Source organism: Polypterus senegalus, chromosome 9 (genome assembly GCF_016835505.1).
Source record: "Polypterus senegalus isolate Bchr_013 chromosome 9, ASM1683550v1, whole genome shotgun sequence".
Lineage (NCBI taxonomy): Eukaryota > Metazoa > Chordata > Cladistia > Polypteriformes > Polypteridae > Polypterus > Polypterus senegalus.
Window position 1 is genome coordinate 1242420 of NC_053162.1, and position 17517 is coordinate 1259936.

Below are 17517 nucleotides of genomic sequence, written 5' to 3' on the forward strand. Positions count from 1 at the left end.
GTCCCAGTCACTTTAAAGTAATTAAAGGGGTCCAGAGTGTGACAAAAACAATGGTGGGGGAGGTTGTGCCCCTGTGAAGTCCCAGAAACAATACGGTCCCCCGTGAAGTCTCGATCGCCTCAATATAATACCCCTCCATGAAGTCGAGGGTCCGCACTACGCACTGCTTGTCTCCTCATAGCCGTGAAGTTCCAATCACGTTGAAACAGTATGGGGTGGGGAGGGGTCCCCTGGACACGAGATGGCGCCTGGTCCTTGATATTACGGTAGTGGAGGACCTTGAAGGGTCGTTCATACACATCACCCCCCCAAAGTCGTGAGCCAATTGAACAGACACACAAATTACAAGATGCTCACGTGTGTCACCTGCTGGACAGTGGGTGTGCGGAGGAGTGACACCCAAGGGCTTGTTTTGGGCACTTCTTCAGTGTTGACTTTCAGAGGACCCCCCATCATCCCAGCTGGTTCTTCATTGTTGACTTGTGAATCTCAAGCGTGATGCTCGGCAATTTTGAGTTTGGTGGTAAGCGGGCATCCCCTGTCCCCGAGGGCACCGAACCCCCAAAAGCCTTCAGCCCCTGCCTGCCCCACTGTTGGCTCTGGACACACTTCGTTATATGACCCCCTCACTAAAACTTGCGCCCCGCCCTGACTGACTGCTGGCACAGGCCACCCCTTCCCTGCCACTGGGAGGTGAGACGTGAGGTTTGCCATGAAGGATTCGTAGCTGCGGTCGGAAGGTCTGCTCTGTCAAAGGCCGGAGGTCCCCTGCTGTTGCTTTCAGGTTTGTTTTATACGCACAGACAGTCGGTCAGCCGTCTCCATTTGTTGACAGGTGTATAGCGCCCTTCACTGGGCACAGACTCGCCGCTCAGAACCCTCACAGACCTCCATAGTCAGAAACAGAGGGCACCGTGTAGTCGATTGATACAATACAGTACAATTTATTTTTGTGTAGCCCAAAATCACACAAGAAGTGCCGCAATGGCCTTTAAGAGAACCCTGCCTCTTGACAGCCCCCCGGCCTTGACTCTCTGAGAAGACAAGGAAAAAATCCCAAAAAAAACCCTAGTAGGGCAAAAATGGAAGAAACCTGGGAAAGGCAGTTCAAAGAGAGACCCCCTATTAGGTAGGTTGGGTGTGCAGTGGGGGTCAAAAAGAAAAAGGAGGTCAATGCAACACAATACACAGAACAGAACAAATCCTCAGTACAGTATAAAAATCTAAATATTACAAGTACAGAGCAGAATTTAACAGTAGATGATATCCCATAATATAATTTGGATTTGTTTAGAGTCCTGGAGACCTCAGCCATCATGCTGCCTCCCCCAGTTGGCCATTCCACAGCTGAAAGAGCGCTAATCCTATAAAAGGACCCCTCTTTCCCATGATTCCTGTGATCCTCCATCAGGGATGACTTTACCACAGGCAGGCAAAACAACTTGGCAGGTGGGCCGTGGCATCAAGTGGCACATTAGAGAAACGAGAAGAGAAACAGAATAGGTGAGGGTGAGTAACAAAGTCTAACTGTCATGTGACTTCTGTCTTAGTGCTGATGACAGTCTGTACAGTTAATCAGCAGCTCTAGTCAGGGTGTGCTAAACTCAAGTGGTGAGTCTTTAAAAACTGAGACCGAAGGGGCATCTCTTACAGTGGCAGGCAGACCACCGCACAGTTGAGGGGGCTCTGTAACTAAAAGCTCGACCTCCCACTGTTATTTTATTAACCCTTGGACTCCTAAGCAGACCGCCATCTTGAGATCTTAATGTGCGCTCAGGTTTGTAAGTCATGATAAGTTCAGATAAGTCGGCCGTCTAATGCTTTATATGTTAAACGGAGGATTTTGAAGTCTGCCCTAAACTTAACCGGGCGCCAGTGTAAGGATTTCAGAACTGGAGTTACGTGTTTGTATTTCTTGTTCTTGTAATAATTCTTGCAGCAGCATTTTGGATTAACGGGAGGCTGAATAAAGAACAGTCTGAACATCCAGTGAACGCCGCATTGCAGTCGTCAATCCTACTAGAAATAAACGCAGGAATGAATTTCTCAGAATCCCTCATATTTAGAAAGCGCCTTCATTTCCCAACATGTAACAGGATTACAGAGAACTCCGTGCAAAGCAGGCGCTGTATTTGTTTTTCAGATGTTGTGCTGCTGGTGGTCCCAGGGGTCCGTTAGGTCGCATTGGTTTGGCCATGCAGGGCACATTCAGGATGGAGTTCTGTTCCCACTGGCATCGTATTTGGATCACTCGCCACATTTAATGTGAACAGTTAAGGAAGCGAATCGGGTTCGAGCCGCAAGCCGGAGTGGAGTCCCTTTGAGCTGTGGTTACGTGTCGACCGTTGGACGCCCAGTGCTGTTTGTCGGGTGGCGCTGACTGGCAGGAAGGGCACGGCCTTAACCTTTTATGTGCTCTTTCTCTTTAAAATAAATTGGAGCTCCTTCTTTTTGCCCCCCTCTCATCTCAATAAGAAGTGACGCTTTCTCCAGGGAAAAGTGTCAGCGCCCAGATGAGAACGGGACCTGGAAGGCTCAGTCATTCATAAGCGCGCCGAAATGGACTTCCTGTTATTCATACGGCCGGCCATTGTGCCCTCGCCAGCTTTGAATTTTCTTAAGCGATAAGCAAATTGAAGATTAGAGTGTGCGGCCGCTGCCCGGGGACGCCTTTCACACAGCGCTAGGATGTGGGCCCCTTCGCCGCTTCTTTTGTTTGCAAGGCGGCTTCCTTTTGGCACAGGGAGGGACTCCAAGGCCCCTGGAATTGTTAATGACACGGCTGTGACGCGGGCACGCCCTGGCCCCGCGTCGGGGCACACCCAGGCATCGCAGATCACAAAGGTGGATTGTATCAGTATGGCAGAGGACGTAAGAGCGTGGAGTGGAGTTGGGTTTTGTTTTGGCAGGAAGTGCCACCGGCGGGCATTAAAAGCAGGTGACAAGGTGGGCGGGAGATTAAGAGATTTGAGAAGTGCTTGGGGGTGATGGGTGAGCCACACATTTTCGAACTGGCTCATTAGAACTGCAGAGGAGGGCACATGATATGGCACTTATGTCACAGGTCTATAGTCCAATCGACATCTGGGCGGACCACCAATGGTAATTGGTGATTCTGAATTGGCCTGCTTTAGGTGGACTGCTGTGGCCCTGGGCTGGATTAGGCTGGTAAGAGACAGGCGTGTCAGTATGGATATCTGCCATGTAGCCCCCTACATGTCTGTCTGTCTGTCTACATTATAGAGCACCGTTCATATCAACTGATCTAACTATTATATAGTGCCTTTCAGATCTGTCTGTCTGTCTGTCTGTCCATCATAAAGCACCTGTCACCTCTGCTGTTTCTGCCACTTAGGACCATTCATATCTGTCTGTCTGCCTGCATTATATAGCGCCTTTCATTTCCATCAGTCTGTCTACACCACGTTATATAGCACCTTTCATATTTAATAGGGTCATGTGACATCTGTCTTTATCAGAAAGTGTCTGTCTCACATGTAGTGCCTTTCATTGGTATTTATCTATCATGTAGCACTTCTAATATTTAGCTATCATATTGCACCTTTCACATTTATTGATCTTACTATTATATAGTGCCTTTCATAGCAATCTTTGTCAAACATGGAGCGCCTTTCACGTCCTCTATCATATGTGACTATCTACATTATATAGCGCCTTTCATGTCTATCTGTCGTAAAGCACCCTCCTTATCAGTCTTCATTATACTGTATAATGCCTTTTATTTCCATCAGTCTGTCTACACTACGTTATATAGCCCCTTTCATAGCTGTTATACAGTGGGGGACAGAAGTATCAGCAGGACACGGGCCGAGGGGCATATAAACAACTGGCAGGTCTGACTGGCGTTCGTTAAGATTTGAAATGTGAGATTAAGCCATCCAACTATACTAGGAGAAGAGCAGGACAGAACCCGAGGTAGAAAAGGGTCTCCAAAAATCTACACGAGTAGAAGGATGACGGACCACCTAGACAAGGAAATGAGGAGGCTCAGAAAACACGAGTCACACACAAGCCACCGAGTTACCCGAGACAACAGACGCATCACTACATTAGCGAATGTCCTATGAGGAGGAGACACAACGTGAGGACCACCTGCCCATTAGGCTGCTGCTCCTCCGACCCACCAGGCCCTGTCTATTTATATAAACCCGTAACAAAGTTCAGACACTAGGTGGCGCTGTAGCCAGGGACTTCACAGACGTTTCAAGGTCAGGTGGTTGTACTTGCTAGTGATGGCACTGGGCAGTGGCGATGTGGCACATGTTGGTTGGCATGTGGCAAGTACGATATAAATGGCCCCTCCCACTTATATATACCTGTATACCTTGAGACACTAGGGGGCGCCGTAATCGGGGTTTTCACCAGCGTTTCAAGGTCAGGTGTTTGTACTCGCTAATGATGGCACTGGGCAGTGGCGATGTGGCACATGTTGTGCCCAGGACAATAAGGACCCTAATCAAATACACTAGAGGGCGATGTGCTCAGGGATTCCATGGGGCTTAAAGGTAAGCGCTGTGTGTTTCAGTCCTCCTGGCACTGGAGACTGGTGACGTGGGGCATGTGGTTTAGCACACGCTGGTCAGCATTTCATTGGACTCGCAGGACAGGACAGGAGTGACCTACTCACTAGGTGGGTGATGTGAGCCTTGTTGGTGGACTGCCATGGTCTGGGGTGAAGTGACAAACTCTCCGGGCCACGATGCCAGCTTCCCTTCGGTGGTTTCACCAGAGTTTGCCGCGTCAGCGGGGACTCCATTCTCAGTCAGCCAGCCAATCAGATTTGAGTTTGATGACAGGTCCAGTCTGCCCTGGTCACAGCTGCTGTATGGCTGCCACTACCAAAGCTCTGCCAAGTGGCACTGTGCTGTAAGCGAGAGGACAGTGAGGTATGGCAGAGAAGTGCGGTCTGGTGCAAGCGTCTTGCTTCATCGTGCCCATTAAGAAGACCCAGACGTCCACGTGAACTTTTACTTGCTGGTCTGGCACTCTGTAGAAAGGTGCAGGTGGCAGGGTCCCTGCTTAGTCTCTGTGCCCCCCTTGTGTTCATCTGGTTTTCCTCCTGCAGTCTGAAGACGCTCCCTGATTGTGTGGTGTTTGATTTGCCCAAGTGTTGTGCCAAGTTCTGCCCCAAGTTTGCTTAGTTCACGTAATCTTGAATCTGAGGAGATCCCTTCAAGTGCACTGGGGGTCCCAGGCACTGGCATCTGCCACAATGTTGCACTTACCAGCTTTGTCTCTTGCAGAGCCATCTACATGGCTGTGCCACATGCCAGATGGCAGCTTGGTGTGCACCCCAACAGGTGAGCCAGGCAGGCAGACGTTACAAAAACAGGGAAGTGAAGTTCAGGCTGCCACGGGAGCTTTCACAAGAAAAGGCTCGGCTGTACCACCCTGCCGCCCGAAGCTATGAAGTCATGGGAGTCGAGCCGAGTGGAGTTTAAAGTGTCGCCCTGCAGTCACGGATAAGGAGCTGGCATCCGTTCAAGAAGGCAGAGAATGAAGAAAAGGGAGCAATAAAATGTGTCGCCGGGGGGGCTGCAGGCTGGACCCCAGTGAGTGCCAGGGTCTCTGCGATGGCTGTGTATGGCGGGCGCAACAAGAGCCTCAGGCCAGTGTGTGCCGCCGCACGTTTGATTAGCAATCAGGCCTCTTTGCAGATGCCACTCTGGGGTCACGTGATAGCCTCAGGCGGTGATGTGAATCACTCAGACTGACCTGGCATCTTAAAAGGTGGTGGCTTCGCTGCTGGGCACACCGGTGCCACTCTAATGGTCTGCTGGTCCAGAAATCCCAGTGTGACACCCTGAGCTCTGCAGACCCTCCAGACCCCTGGGCGTCACCTCCAACCCACTCCACCCAATCTGAGTTCACATGGGGGGCAAGGCAGGAACCACCCCAGGATGGGATGCCAGTCTATTGCAGGGCACATTCTGTCACAGGGCATCCTCCATTCATTGTCACAGGGTTCACAGGCAGACAGAGACTACCATGGCAGCACTGGGCATGAGGCAGAAATCGGTGCTGGAACTGGTGTCCATTCCGTTGCACTTTATCAGTGTCCATCCACGTTCAGACCCATTTCAGGTTCACCGGGCACAAGGCAAGAACCAACCTGAGATGAGATGCGATGCCAATTCCCTTGCCCATGATTGGTCCATTTATTATGAGACCTCCTCAATTGGTACCGAGTTAATTCACAGGAGGATGAAGCCCATCACAGCAGCATCAGGCACGGCGAAGGACCCAACATGGCATTTTGCAGGGCCCATTTGTTGGCATGCCGCCATCATCCATCCATTATGGAGGTACGGGTTGCAAGGCAGGAGCCTCCCTAATCCATTGCCTTATCCATTCCTTGGAAGTGTGTGCCAGGGTCACCGGCAGGTCCACAGTTAGACGTGGTGTAAGATAAGTCATTAAAAATAAATGAAAGGCTCCACTGAAGAGAGGTCATTAAATAATGAAAGGCAGGCACTACAGTATATGACAGACAGAATAATTAGAAATGAAAGGCGCTATATAGCAGATGACTGGAAATGAAAGGCACTCCACACGATAGATAATTAGAATAATGAAAGACTAGAAATGAAAAGCATCATATAAGAGATGTAAGAAGAAGTGAAAGGCACTATATAGCAGGTGACTAAGACACTTAAGAATATTTTGAAATGCAAGGCGCTATATAAGAGAGCTAGAAAAGCAGTTTTCATTTCTGTCCCCCTGACGGCGTTCCTGCAGTCGCAAGTCCGGTGACATTCTTCCTCGACTGTCTGACCAGCGTGATGAACATCCAGGGCTCCGTTAGCCTTCCGTGTCCTTGGCTGCCATCCCACTGCTGCCCCTGTAGGGTCTGTGTGTGCGCTGCCATCCATTAATTGTGGACGTGGCAGTGCTGGGCACCACTAGCAAATACCTGTACAAATTGTGAGGATTTCACTCAGGGCTGACATTCAGAGGTGCCACCTTCTCAGGTTTCCATCCATGTTCTGATGCCAGCTGATGTCATTTTTGGGTCCGTGGGAAGAATTGCACTGCCCTGGAAGTGAGACTAAAGCCAAGCCAGGATAGGGTGCCAGTTCATTGCTGGGCACACCCACACCTCCTCAGACCCACTTAATACAATTCAGAGATGTGGTGAGCCAGAGCCCACCCTGGCAGCACTGGGCACAACCCAGGGTGACTCGGCAGTCTTTGCTGACTGCACACTCCAAACACATGCCAGCGTAATCCAATTCAGGGTCTGTTGGCAGTGCTTGGCACAAGGTGGAAAACTGCCATGGATGACCTGCCCATTCACTACTGGGTAGGCGCGGCTCCCCAGTTAAGCTTACCAGCACAATATGAGGGTAATGTAAGAGGGAAAGCCCACCCAGACCCTGGGAGAAGAACTGCACAACACTGCATCTGCAGTGCCAATCAGTGTGACACCTTGTCAGTGTAAACCCATTCTGAGGTGGTGATCACCTTGACCTGCATGGCTTTAGGGTCCAGGACCATCTGCCAGGTCCTTATGATAGTTGGAAGTTTTCTGGGATTGTCCCATCATGTGAGTCCTGAGTCTCTCAAAGCGGTCTGGCCGGCCACCATTTAAAGGGGCCACATGTCACCTTGGTGCTGCCATTTTCCCAGCATCTTGTTGCTCATCCCTTGTAGTATTCGTGTGATGGTGGTGCCTGTGAAAGGCTCTATATCTGCTGAAGCTGTTTGTGTAGTGCCCGCCCCTCGCCACGTTTCTTCACTTTGCCCTCAGCACTTCCTGTCTGCATCCTCTTTTGCTGCCATTTCCTCTCGGGTGGCACAGTGTCAATCCGTAGTGCCCATTTGAATGGTGAGAAGAAGAAAGTCTCAGCCATCGCTCATCTGGAAGGTCCGGTGGGTGCGGGTGGGCGGCGCTGTGGATGCCGAGTTGAGCCGATTGGTGTGTGACAAAGCCGTTTTGGTGGCCTATATTTAGAGGTGCGAGTTCTGAGTCACCGTGGTGTGTGCAGGGAGATGACATCAGCTGTTACTTATTTAGGCACTGGAGAAAACTGTGTGGTCACATCGGAGAGGCACTGCCACCCCCCTGTGCTCGTGGTGCCAGGCGTGGTCAGCTGAGTATTTCTGTCTGTGAAGACTTTGGGCCTCGAGCAACAGATGGCCGAGCCGTCAGAGGAGTTTGTCGTCCGGATATCTGCAGGCGGACTTGGGGACTGTCCAAGGTGGCTTTGTGGCCAGGAAGGTGACATGCGTGTTTAAATAGTGAAGCGTTCCTGTGCCGTGGGTAATGGGCATGGGCTCTGGCGGGATGATCCCGTGTCCTGGTGCCTCACCTGGTGAGTGTTTCCTACTTCTTGTGTCTGAGGCCTGCATGGGGTGGTGCAGATGAAGCCCCCTCACAGTTTATCATTTGTTCATCACCCGGGCTGGCCTGGTGCTTGGCTATCTGGGGTCATCCTGCATGTGTCCTGTGTTTGGTCACTCTACAGGTGACAGCCCTGTGTCATAGATAATGAGAAATGGAAGGCAGATAATTAGAAAATAAAAGGCACAATATTTAATTATCTACTGTATATAGCGCCTTTCAATTCTCTTGTATAGCTCCTTTCACTCCTGTCTGTTGCAGAGTTCCTTTCGGTTGTAGCCCTTCTTATTTCTAATTGTCTTCTATAGTGGGTGTCATTTGTTGTCATCTGCTGTATAGTGCCTTTCTCTTTTAATTGTCTGTCTTATATAGTGCCTTTCATCTTCTAGAGCGCCATCTGTTACACAGCACCGCTCGGTTCAAGTCTGTCTCTCTGTTACACGCTGCCCTTCATTTCAATGTTATGTGACGAGGTTATAAATGAGAGACTGTGTGTGTCCTGTTTGGGATAAAAAGAAATTACGGGAGGAAAGGGAGCGGCTGGAAATGAAAGGCACTATATAACAGACAGTGTGTGTGCGTGTACTGTAGTGGTCCTCGGACTTTGCGGGGCACTGTAAGATGTCTCCTCTGGTAATTAACTGTTAACAGCTACTCTCTGTTTAAGACCGGGGGGCTGGAGGGACCCCCTCAGAGTTACTCAAGGTTGAATACCCCTTGGAGTTTCTCTCCATAGTGTTTGTACCCCAAGTGGAGAAGAGCGGCGCACTGTTTGAGAACCTTAACGTACTGTGTGTGTGTGTGTGTGTGTGTTTGGATTGTCAAGATGGCACAAGTGATCAAATCAAGGGTTGGGGTTCCAGCTTGGCATCCCCATTCATTTGCCAGGTTGAAGTTGATGGTGGCATTTATTGGGTGACTAGACAGGAAGGGGCGGGGCGGCATTGTGTGTGTCGACACTGCCTTCTGGTGGGCGGTCCACAGAACTTCAGCATTAACGCCGTTCTCTTTGGCGCAGTCTGGAGACCATCCCTGTACAGATGGTGGTTTCTCAAGGGGTCTTGAGTGGTTGTTTCAGGTGGTCTATTTTACTCCTCGCCCATTGGGACAGCCAATCAGATCAACAGGGCCGCATGTTTATGTTCCCCGTTTCAAAGGGGGACCACCTTAGTACAACCCCCTTTTTTATTTTTCAAATCACATTAGTTTCAACAATTGGAAACCCACCTAACTAAGGGGAACCTCCAGTCTTCAGATGCTATCCGTGGGTCGTCGGTGATCTTTAAAAGGTAAAACTGAGCCTCGAGGGCATGAAGGTTGAGACGCGGTGCTGGTCTGTCGCGCCATGTGACTGTGCCCACTCTATTCATACTCTGTGCCCTGAGTAGAGGGGAGTGTTGTGACGGGGTCCAGTTTTTCACTTTTGAGTTAGTCCGTATCCTGTTGGCACCCCCTGTTGGTTGGCATTCACTGGCATCATCACGCCTGTCCTTATCTTTTCAATGCCATTGCATCTGATTTTTGAAATTTCCAGGAGTGAATATTCAGTAGTAAAGCGCAGTCTGTCAGAAAAGTCAAAGGTAAAAAGAGACCCCCCGGCAGGAGAACAGTGTGGGGTAGCGGTGAAGGAGTTCGGCTACTGGCACGGTGTGACCTCGAGTAAGTCACTTCGCCTGCCCACCTTCATTTGATATTTGTGCCCCCCTCAGTGTGTTTAAGGAGCCTGTGAAGACTCACTGATATTAGCTGATGGGCTTTTGTAACTCGCTGGCATTTTCTTCACTTGTGATGATCAATGTTGTCACCTGGTCCTGCCCCGTTTGGACTGACATTTACTCCATTAGGATGAGCTCTCTTGTAAGTCGCTTTGGATAAAAGCATCTGCTGAGCAAAGCAATGGAGACGTAAGCCGTGTCTCAAATGTTGCAAGTCAAGTCCGCCTGACCGAGCGCCCGTGTGTCCGGCCGGTTGACACGTCTCTGTTATGTGTCATTTGGTGTGGGATTTGTAAAAGCAGTGCTGAGGTTTGCGATGCGCCATCTGTTGGAATGACAAATTCAGTGCATCTGTTTTATGCCATTTGGCGTAAGATTCATAAACGTAATGGTAATAAATTGTGGTGCACCATCTGTTGGAGTGACAAACATAATGTGTTTTATTAGTCCGTATTGCAACATACATTCTGAAAGATGGCACAGTGTGATCGTTAGTGCTGAGTACGTCCAATAGAGTCAGCTTGTCCACCTTAATAGGGCGACGTGTGCCCGTCTAGTGGGTACGTCTCTGTTATGTCATCTGGTGTGGGAGTCGTAAAAGTGGTGCCAATGTCTGTGAAGCGCCATCTGTTGGAATGACAGATGCAGTGGATTTCGTCACTACTTGCATTACAAAATATATTCCGCGTTTAAACGTTAGTGCTGAAAACGTCAAGCAGGGTCAGAAATCCGCTTATCCTCATAAGCAGCAGCAGAAGACGCGTCTGTGTATCTGTGTGTCCGTCAGGTTGCTAGAGTTTTGAAATCGAATGTCCAGACCCGGCCACACTTGCGTACTTTTTCATTTGTCCAGGGTGATTTGTGACATTTTGAGGTCCAACTGCTTCCATTTCTTTTGTTTTTTCCAGCTGGAGCACCAGGCAGGTGAAGCGACCTGCTGAGGGTCACACGCTGGTGTCAGAAGTGGGATTTGAATCCACAGCCTCACCTGCTATGCCACCACTATGCCACGCTGCCTGCCTGAAGGAGGGTAAAAAAAATCCACAAGGATAATCAAATTACCAAATGAGGGTCTAAGTGGGTCTTGTCTGCCCCTTCTCTTCGGTCCGAAGTTGTATGCCAGTAACTGCGGCGTGGCAGCGACTTTCTTACACCACGTGAACGAGGCGTGTGGCTGGGCTGTCATGCCAGGTGTGAAAGTAACGCTAAATCGATGCAATTGGGGGGGGGGAAGGAGAGCAATGTCTCGACTGGACTAGGGTGGGGTCTCCAAACCATGCCAGTGTGCTGGGGACCCCCGTCACACATTCGAATGCCAAACAAGGCAAAAGGAAGCAACAAATACGGGTGGGCAGAGGAAAATATCGCTGTGAGGCAAAGGGTGAGTAGCACGGCCAGCAGGTAAATCACAAGAAGTCACTCGGCACAGCAGGAGTTGAGACCTGAAGGGCCCGCCAGACTGCGGCCAGAAGTGAATGGGTGGGCTGCTCACCTCCTCTACCTCATGTCTGGCCTTCTCTCTTTACTGGCGGTCCCAGCTGCCCCCCTCCGTTTGACCTCCCAAGTCCTGATGGGACAGCCGCCCGTCCCTGGATTAGCTGCCCCTTCAACCGGCACTGAGCTACGTTTGGGCCGGAAGACCCCCACTAATCCCCGCTGCCGATAGTCAGAGAGAATAGAAAAGGACAATGGAGGGGAAGAGGAGGAGGATCAGCGGATTTGGGCAGCAGTTGTGCCCATCAGGTGTCAGTTAGGCCTGAAGAGAAAGCGGATTTGAGGATGGAAATCCAGCAGAACAGGACTCGGAACCCAAAGGTGAGGAAGCCCCCCACTCAGGCCGTGTGGCTCGTCACTCGGCTCATCACAGGTTGTCCAGGCTTCTGCTTCAACGTCACAGCTCGGTCATTTGTACCCCGACTCCCAGAACGAGAGGCAGCGGTCGTGCCAGAAGGGCGGGACCACAAGTGTGAAGGCCATCGATGCCCAGTCACAAGTCAGGTGGGCATGAAGGAGAGCAGATCTCGCTCTGCCGGAGCCCACCGATAAGTGAAACGTGGACAACCTGCGTGTCTCATGGGGTCGGACGTGCCCTCCACTGCGCCATTATTTATTCTGCTGCTTGTCCCCCTGGCAGTGCAGCCCCCGCCGTCTCGCCAGGCCTAACGCTGGATTAGCGGCTCAAGCGGCGGCTTCATTTCACAATTCGTTATGAAGAAAGCGGCCCGCCGTCTGTGGCCTCCCGCCAGCCTGATCTGCAAAACAGACCTCGTCGGGTTTATAATGGATTAGAAAGAAAGATGCGCACGCGGCACCCAAATGCTTTGCCCGTTAGGTCATGCAGCATCTGGGGGGCTCTGGAGGGCGAGCTGAGCTCTCGCTAAAGTCAGAAGAGCAAGCGGCTTCTCTGCACGTAGAACTAAAAACCGCGGCCCCAGTTCCCCTTTCACAGGAAAGTCATCCTCGCAGACCGCAGGGCTCTGACAGGGGGCCGATGGTGACTCATCCGAGAAGAGGACGGCGGTGGGCGGGCGGGCGAGCGAGCGAGCGACACGCTTTCGGTTTCACCTTCTGTCTGTCTGTGTGTGTGTGTGGGGGGTCCTCCAGAGTAAAACACACACCACACCAGGCTGTCGGCTTCTTCTTGTCACAAATGTCCTAATAGACCTTAACAAACGAGAGGAGACCACCTGGCCACTCCATTTGTCCCCCTCTACCAGTTCAGCTGTCCCATCATCTCCTTCAGGTCCTTCTTAAAGTCCTCCTTAGCCTCCTCTAGGGGTCCTCGATGAATTCTGCTGGCTCTCCTTTCTCGATGCCTTTGAGGATTCTGAAGACCTTCATGAGGTCCTCGCACCGTCCCCTCTGTGACTCTGTTACCGTGCGACATGCCCTGGGGTGCACAGGACAACGAAGGCACAGCGGGCAGCGCCACACAGCACACGAGGGCTCCACTGTAACACACGGCTTTTTATATAAACCGGGCCATAAGGAAGGGCACTATAAAGCCAACCTACACTAATAATCAGAAATGACAGAAGGGCATGAAGAAAGGCGCTATATAAACCAAGTATATAAATAATAAAAGATGACACTGTAAAGCCAACCCACATTAGTGACATAATATGACAAGGACACGACAAGAGGTGCTGTAAAGCCAAAGTATATCAATAATGAAATAGGATTGGGGCGTGATGAGTGGCATTATATAAACCAAGTGCCAAGCTCTGTCAGGAGTATAATATGACAGGGGATGGTGGAAGGTGCTATATAAAGCAAACCCATTGGCTCAGTTAATGTGCTATGCCCCCCAAACCGGACTGGCCATGGGATGCCACGGCATATCACATGACTTGGCATATTGAATCTGTGTTGTTGGTGTGCTCTGCCAAGGGTGTTTCAACACACACACACACACACACACACACACACACACACGCGCGCGCGCACCATTGATGTGGTTTGTCCTTTGGCTTGCCTGCTGGCTGGCATCGTGCTCTTGTGTGCCCATCGTCTCTCCTTGCTAGGAGTGCTGAGACCCTTCACCCAGTACTCGGCAAAAGGAGCAATCCCTGCTTGGATGAGTCTCTCTAAGCTTGCCACTCCTGGATTTGGGCCTCCTGTTCCGTTTTTCTCGATTTTCGTGAATTGGCACACATTTTGGCTTCGGTTGCATGAATTGATTTTCTATTTCTATTTTTATTTTTTGGTTTTTGACTCCTCCGCTACACTTTTGGTTTCACATCCTGGCCTTGCTGCCTGACCGACTGATTTTTCTGCCATGGCACCGCTCTGCCACTCCCCATCCACCTGCTGTTCTCCTTCAGCTCCAGTCATTCCTCTGCAGTTCACTGCACAGTTGCCAGGGGGCGCCCCACCCATGGCTCAGCGTCTTGTGGTGTTTGGGCACTCGCTGTGATGGATTGGTTTTGTATTCTTGTTTGTCTTAGACAAGGCGCTATATTGATCAGATGTGCCCGCTGCATTGCTACTCTATTTTTGTTGCCAGTGAAGGCCTCATCTGCAGGCCCAATTCACTGCATTTTTCACTTGGCAGCAGTTGTGCCCATCCCAACTGGGCAGTCACTGAGTGAATGTATGCGATCAGCTTGGACCCAGGCGCGAGCAGATGCCACCGATTTGGAGATGATCTGAGAGTTTCACCTTCAGCTGGCACATCAGAAGCCTTGAAGAGCAGCTGTGAGTGGCACACTTGCCCAGCACCCCGAGGAGCTGCAGAGGCTTTGATCTGTGAGGGGCCTGCGGTGGTCCGTTTGAAGTGACTCATCTCGTCCGTCCCTTAGATCTTCACAGCAAGCCTTGCTAGTCAACAGCTCACACGTTTCATGTTGGCATGTGCCACGCTGGGCCGGGCATCTCTCAGCTGTGTCCGTCTGCCTCTGTGTGCAGTGCGACTGAACATCACTTAGTCCTCCGAGGGGCCTCTGCTGTGGGGTCCGGGGTGGGTTACAGACTGGACCCCCGGACTTCAGAATCGTGAATTGAAACACGACAATCGGGCGCCGAGTCGACGGAGCTGACGAGGGAAGTGCCCGTAATTCCACTCCGAAGGGCGAGGTCGCCCCTCCAGATGGTGATGAAGACTGGTGGGAGTGAAGGGGTGTGTGGCACACCCACTGCCTGCTGCTGCTGCTGTCGGGGGTCCGCGAGGATCGTTTACAGAGTTTGACTTTGTTTTTTGTTTTTTTTTTTCTCTCATTTAAGGGTCTCTGGCTTCTGGTTTACTTTGTGGCCTGTCACTCCAGCCACTAAGGACCAGAGCGTGGCCACAAAGAGACACTAGTGGCAGGGCACCTCAGTTGGGTTTGGTCTGGGGTGCCATTGCCAGTTTGCCAGCTTAGCATCTCCAGTCCATTGCCCCGTGGTGTGACACTTGTGGGGGTTGGCAGGCAGGGTGCCCAGTTGTGCCAGCGGCATCTGGTGGTTACCAGTGGAACTGTAGGCTTACAGACCGTCTGCCAGAGTGGGCCCCGTTTGTCCAGTGCGTCGTCCACCCCTTAGTGTCCACTGAACAGTCTTGGGCAGCACTTAGACCACCATGCAGAAGCTAACACCACTTGTGGCACAGGGGGCCACCAAGAGACCCCAACTGCCTGCTACTGCTGTTGACCTCAGCGTTGTACTTCAGTGTCACTGGCTTTCAAGTCCTTAAGTGGGGAGGATGGATGACATGTTTGGATCAAGGGACCCACTGGGGGCTTTCAAGAGGGGGTGACTGAAAGGGACAATGGAAGGACAGGTCATCTGCTAAAGGGTGTTGGGCCACATCTCGTCTGCCAAGCAGAACACACCCGAGACACATGTCATGAGGGACAGAGTGACACTGAGGAGCCCGTGGAGACCTGAGATGCATGTCACTTGACACCGGGGGACAATGAGCAGCCCGACTCTGTGACGGTGACACTGCTTAACAGTAATATCGGTGTCATACCATTGGGGCCTCTTGGTGTGCCTCATGACATGCATCTCAGGTGTGTTCTTCAGCTTGACAGTTGAGGTGTTCAAGGCTGCTCTGCAGGTGGCCTGTCCTTCCATTGTCACTCTGTCACCCTCTCTGAGCCCCAAATGTGTCTATTGATCTGAGAGCTTTGGATCGATACCCCCCACCAAGGAGTTTAGAGGTGATGGTAGTAAAGTGGCAGACGTTTAGGGCCCTCCTGATGTCCCTGTGTGCCACGCGTCTTGGGTGGGACCCTCAGCTTGACAGTTGAGGTGTTGCCCAGTGTTTCAGCTGGTGGCCTGTCCTTCCACTGTCCCTCTCATTGAGTTCATCTCCTGACCCAAGGCCTTCACCTGGGTGTTCCCTCTTGGTGACGTCGTCCCCTGTGGGCAGCAGTGAGACTCGTCTCGGCAGGATGTCGGTGGGCTCGCGGCGCAGCTGGGCAGGAACTGGGCGAGCAGCAGCTGCTTCCAGAAAGTGATGTGAAACTCAGGCCTGTAGGTTTAGAAGGCAGAATCGGGAGACACAGGATGAGGAACTGCGATTCGGTGGGGTCACCACAGATGGGGGGGGGGCTCCTGACCTCTGCTTTGAGGCTGCCAAGTGGGCTTTGGAAGTCGAGCAGAAGAAAGGGCGTGACGCTTGATGTGTGAAGCTGGGGACCTTTGCCTTGTCCTTGGTGGTCTCATCATTTGGATGCCGTGATTTGATGAATGGCCATTCATTTGTGTGCAGTGGTCTCGTTGTTTAAGGGGGTGGGAGCAGCAGGTATTGTTCTCGGTGGGCTGCTTTTATATTTTCCTCCCTCTCTTTCTTGTGACTTGGTCCAGTTAAGGGGCTTGGGCACCAGCACTGGATGGGATGCCAGTCCATAACATAGCAGCTCATTCCAGAGTGGTCAGTCGGTGTGACCTGCACCCATATGGGGCCAGCGGGTGACCAAACCGAAAACAGTCGTGCATCTTCAGCGAGGTCCTTCTCGCTCGGTGGGGTCTGTCCAGACTTAGATTACCGGACTGTGGTGATGGACTGGCGACCCCTCGGGGCCGTTTTCCTGTACGGTGCCCGTCCTCTTGTCACCCCCAGGTGTTGAAATGTGATGAGTGGGTGAATCTGCTTGACTTGCAGCAAGCCCTCGATTTATATTTGCATTTCAAATTACAAATGAGCTTGTGAAAGGCGCTATATAAGTACAGTATTATTAAAATTATTAATGTAATGTGGATGATGGCACTGCCCAGCAGCAGAGACTTTAAGAAGGCTTGGCCGGCTTGGGTACCTGAATGAAGACATTTAATATCAAATGAGGCGTTGGGGTGCAACCCTGGAATTGGGGGTCTCAAAAAAAAAAAAAATGGAAGGACATTCGGCACACCAGCTGCAACACGAGCACTGCACCGCACCGAATCTGTCATCTGAGCCTATGGGTGGCACTTGGCACCTCTGCTATTTACAGCTCCTTATTTCTGCTCTTGTGATGGCAGGGCCGGGCATGGAGAGAGAGTGGTGGTGCTGGTGGTGGCAGCGATGGGATTGTCTGTCACCCTAAGCCCTAATTTACAGTCAGGGAGCAGAGTGGTGGTTAGTGGTCTGACCAGTGGCACCCAAGTACGATGTCACGGAGTGTCGCCACTGAGTGTATTAAGGCACCTTATGGTGTGCTGTGCCAGCGCGTCCGCTTCAAAGCTGCGTCCTCATGGGCATCACAATGCAGCAAGGCGGTAAACTTTATTCACTTCATGGCATTCACACCAAGAGGTTTGGAACATCAGAGAAGCCGCTGCTGAATTGTCCCTTTGTGTGTGTGTGTGTGTGTGTGACCCCAACCCAGATAAGCGGGTCACAAAGATGTACGGATGGCCATCACATCTACTGGTCACGTCTTTGTATCTTTTGGTTGGAGCCCAATTTGTCACTTTGAGAATTTCAATGTCCCCGTTTCTAGCTCATGCTATCTGCTGTCCTGAGGTGGCGGACTT

At 51.3% G+C, this 17517-nt stretch overlaps 1 protein-coding gene across 6 annotated transcripts in view; it reads left to right on the top strand.

Annotated features, from left to right (window-relative positions):
- The window catches only part of LOC120535056 (rap guanine nucleotide exchange factor 1-like), a 93969-nt gene that overhangs the window by 18396 nt on the left and 58056 nt on the right, over positions 1 to 17517 (top strand). For 4 of the 6 annotated variants that reach the window (XM_039762577.1, XM_039762579.1, XM_039762580.1 and 1 more), the window contains exon 1: positions 8236 to 8336. The exons of 1 other annotated variant lie outside the window; for it this stretch is intronic. In XM_039762577.1, the coding sequence (XP_039618511.1) occupies positions 8288 to 8336 (49 nt within the window). In that variant the 5' untranslated portion in view covers positions 8236 to 8287. Of the gene's footprint in view, positions 1 to 8235; positions 8337 to 10988; positions 11111 to 17517 lie in introns of those variants that run through there. One more of the 6 variants, XM_039762582.1, reaches the window with a different exon arrangement.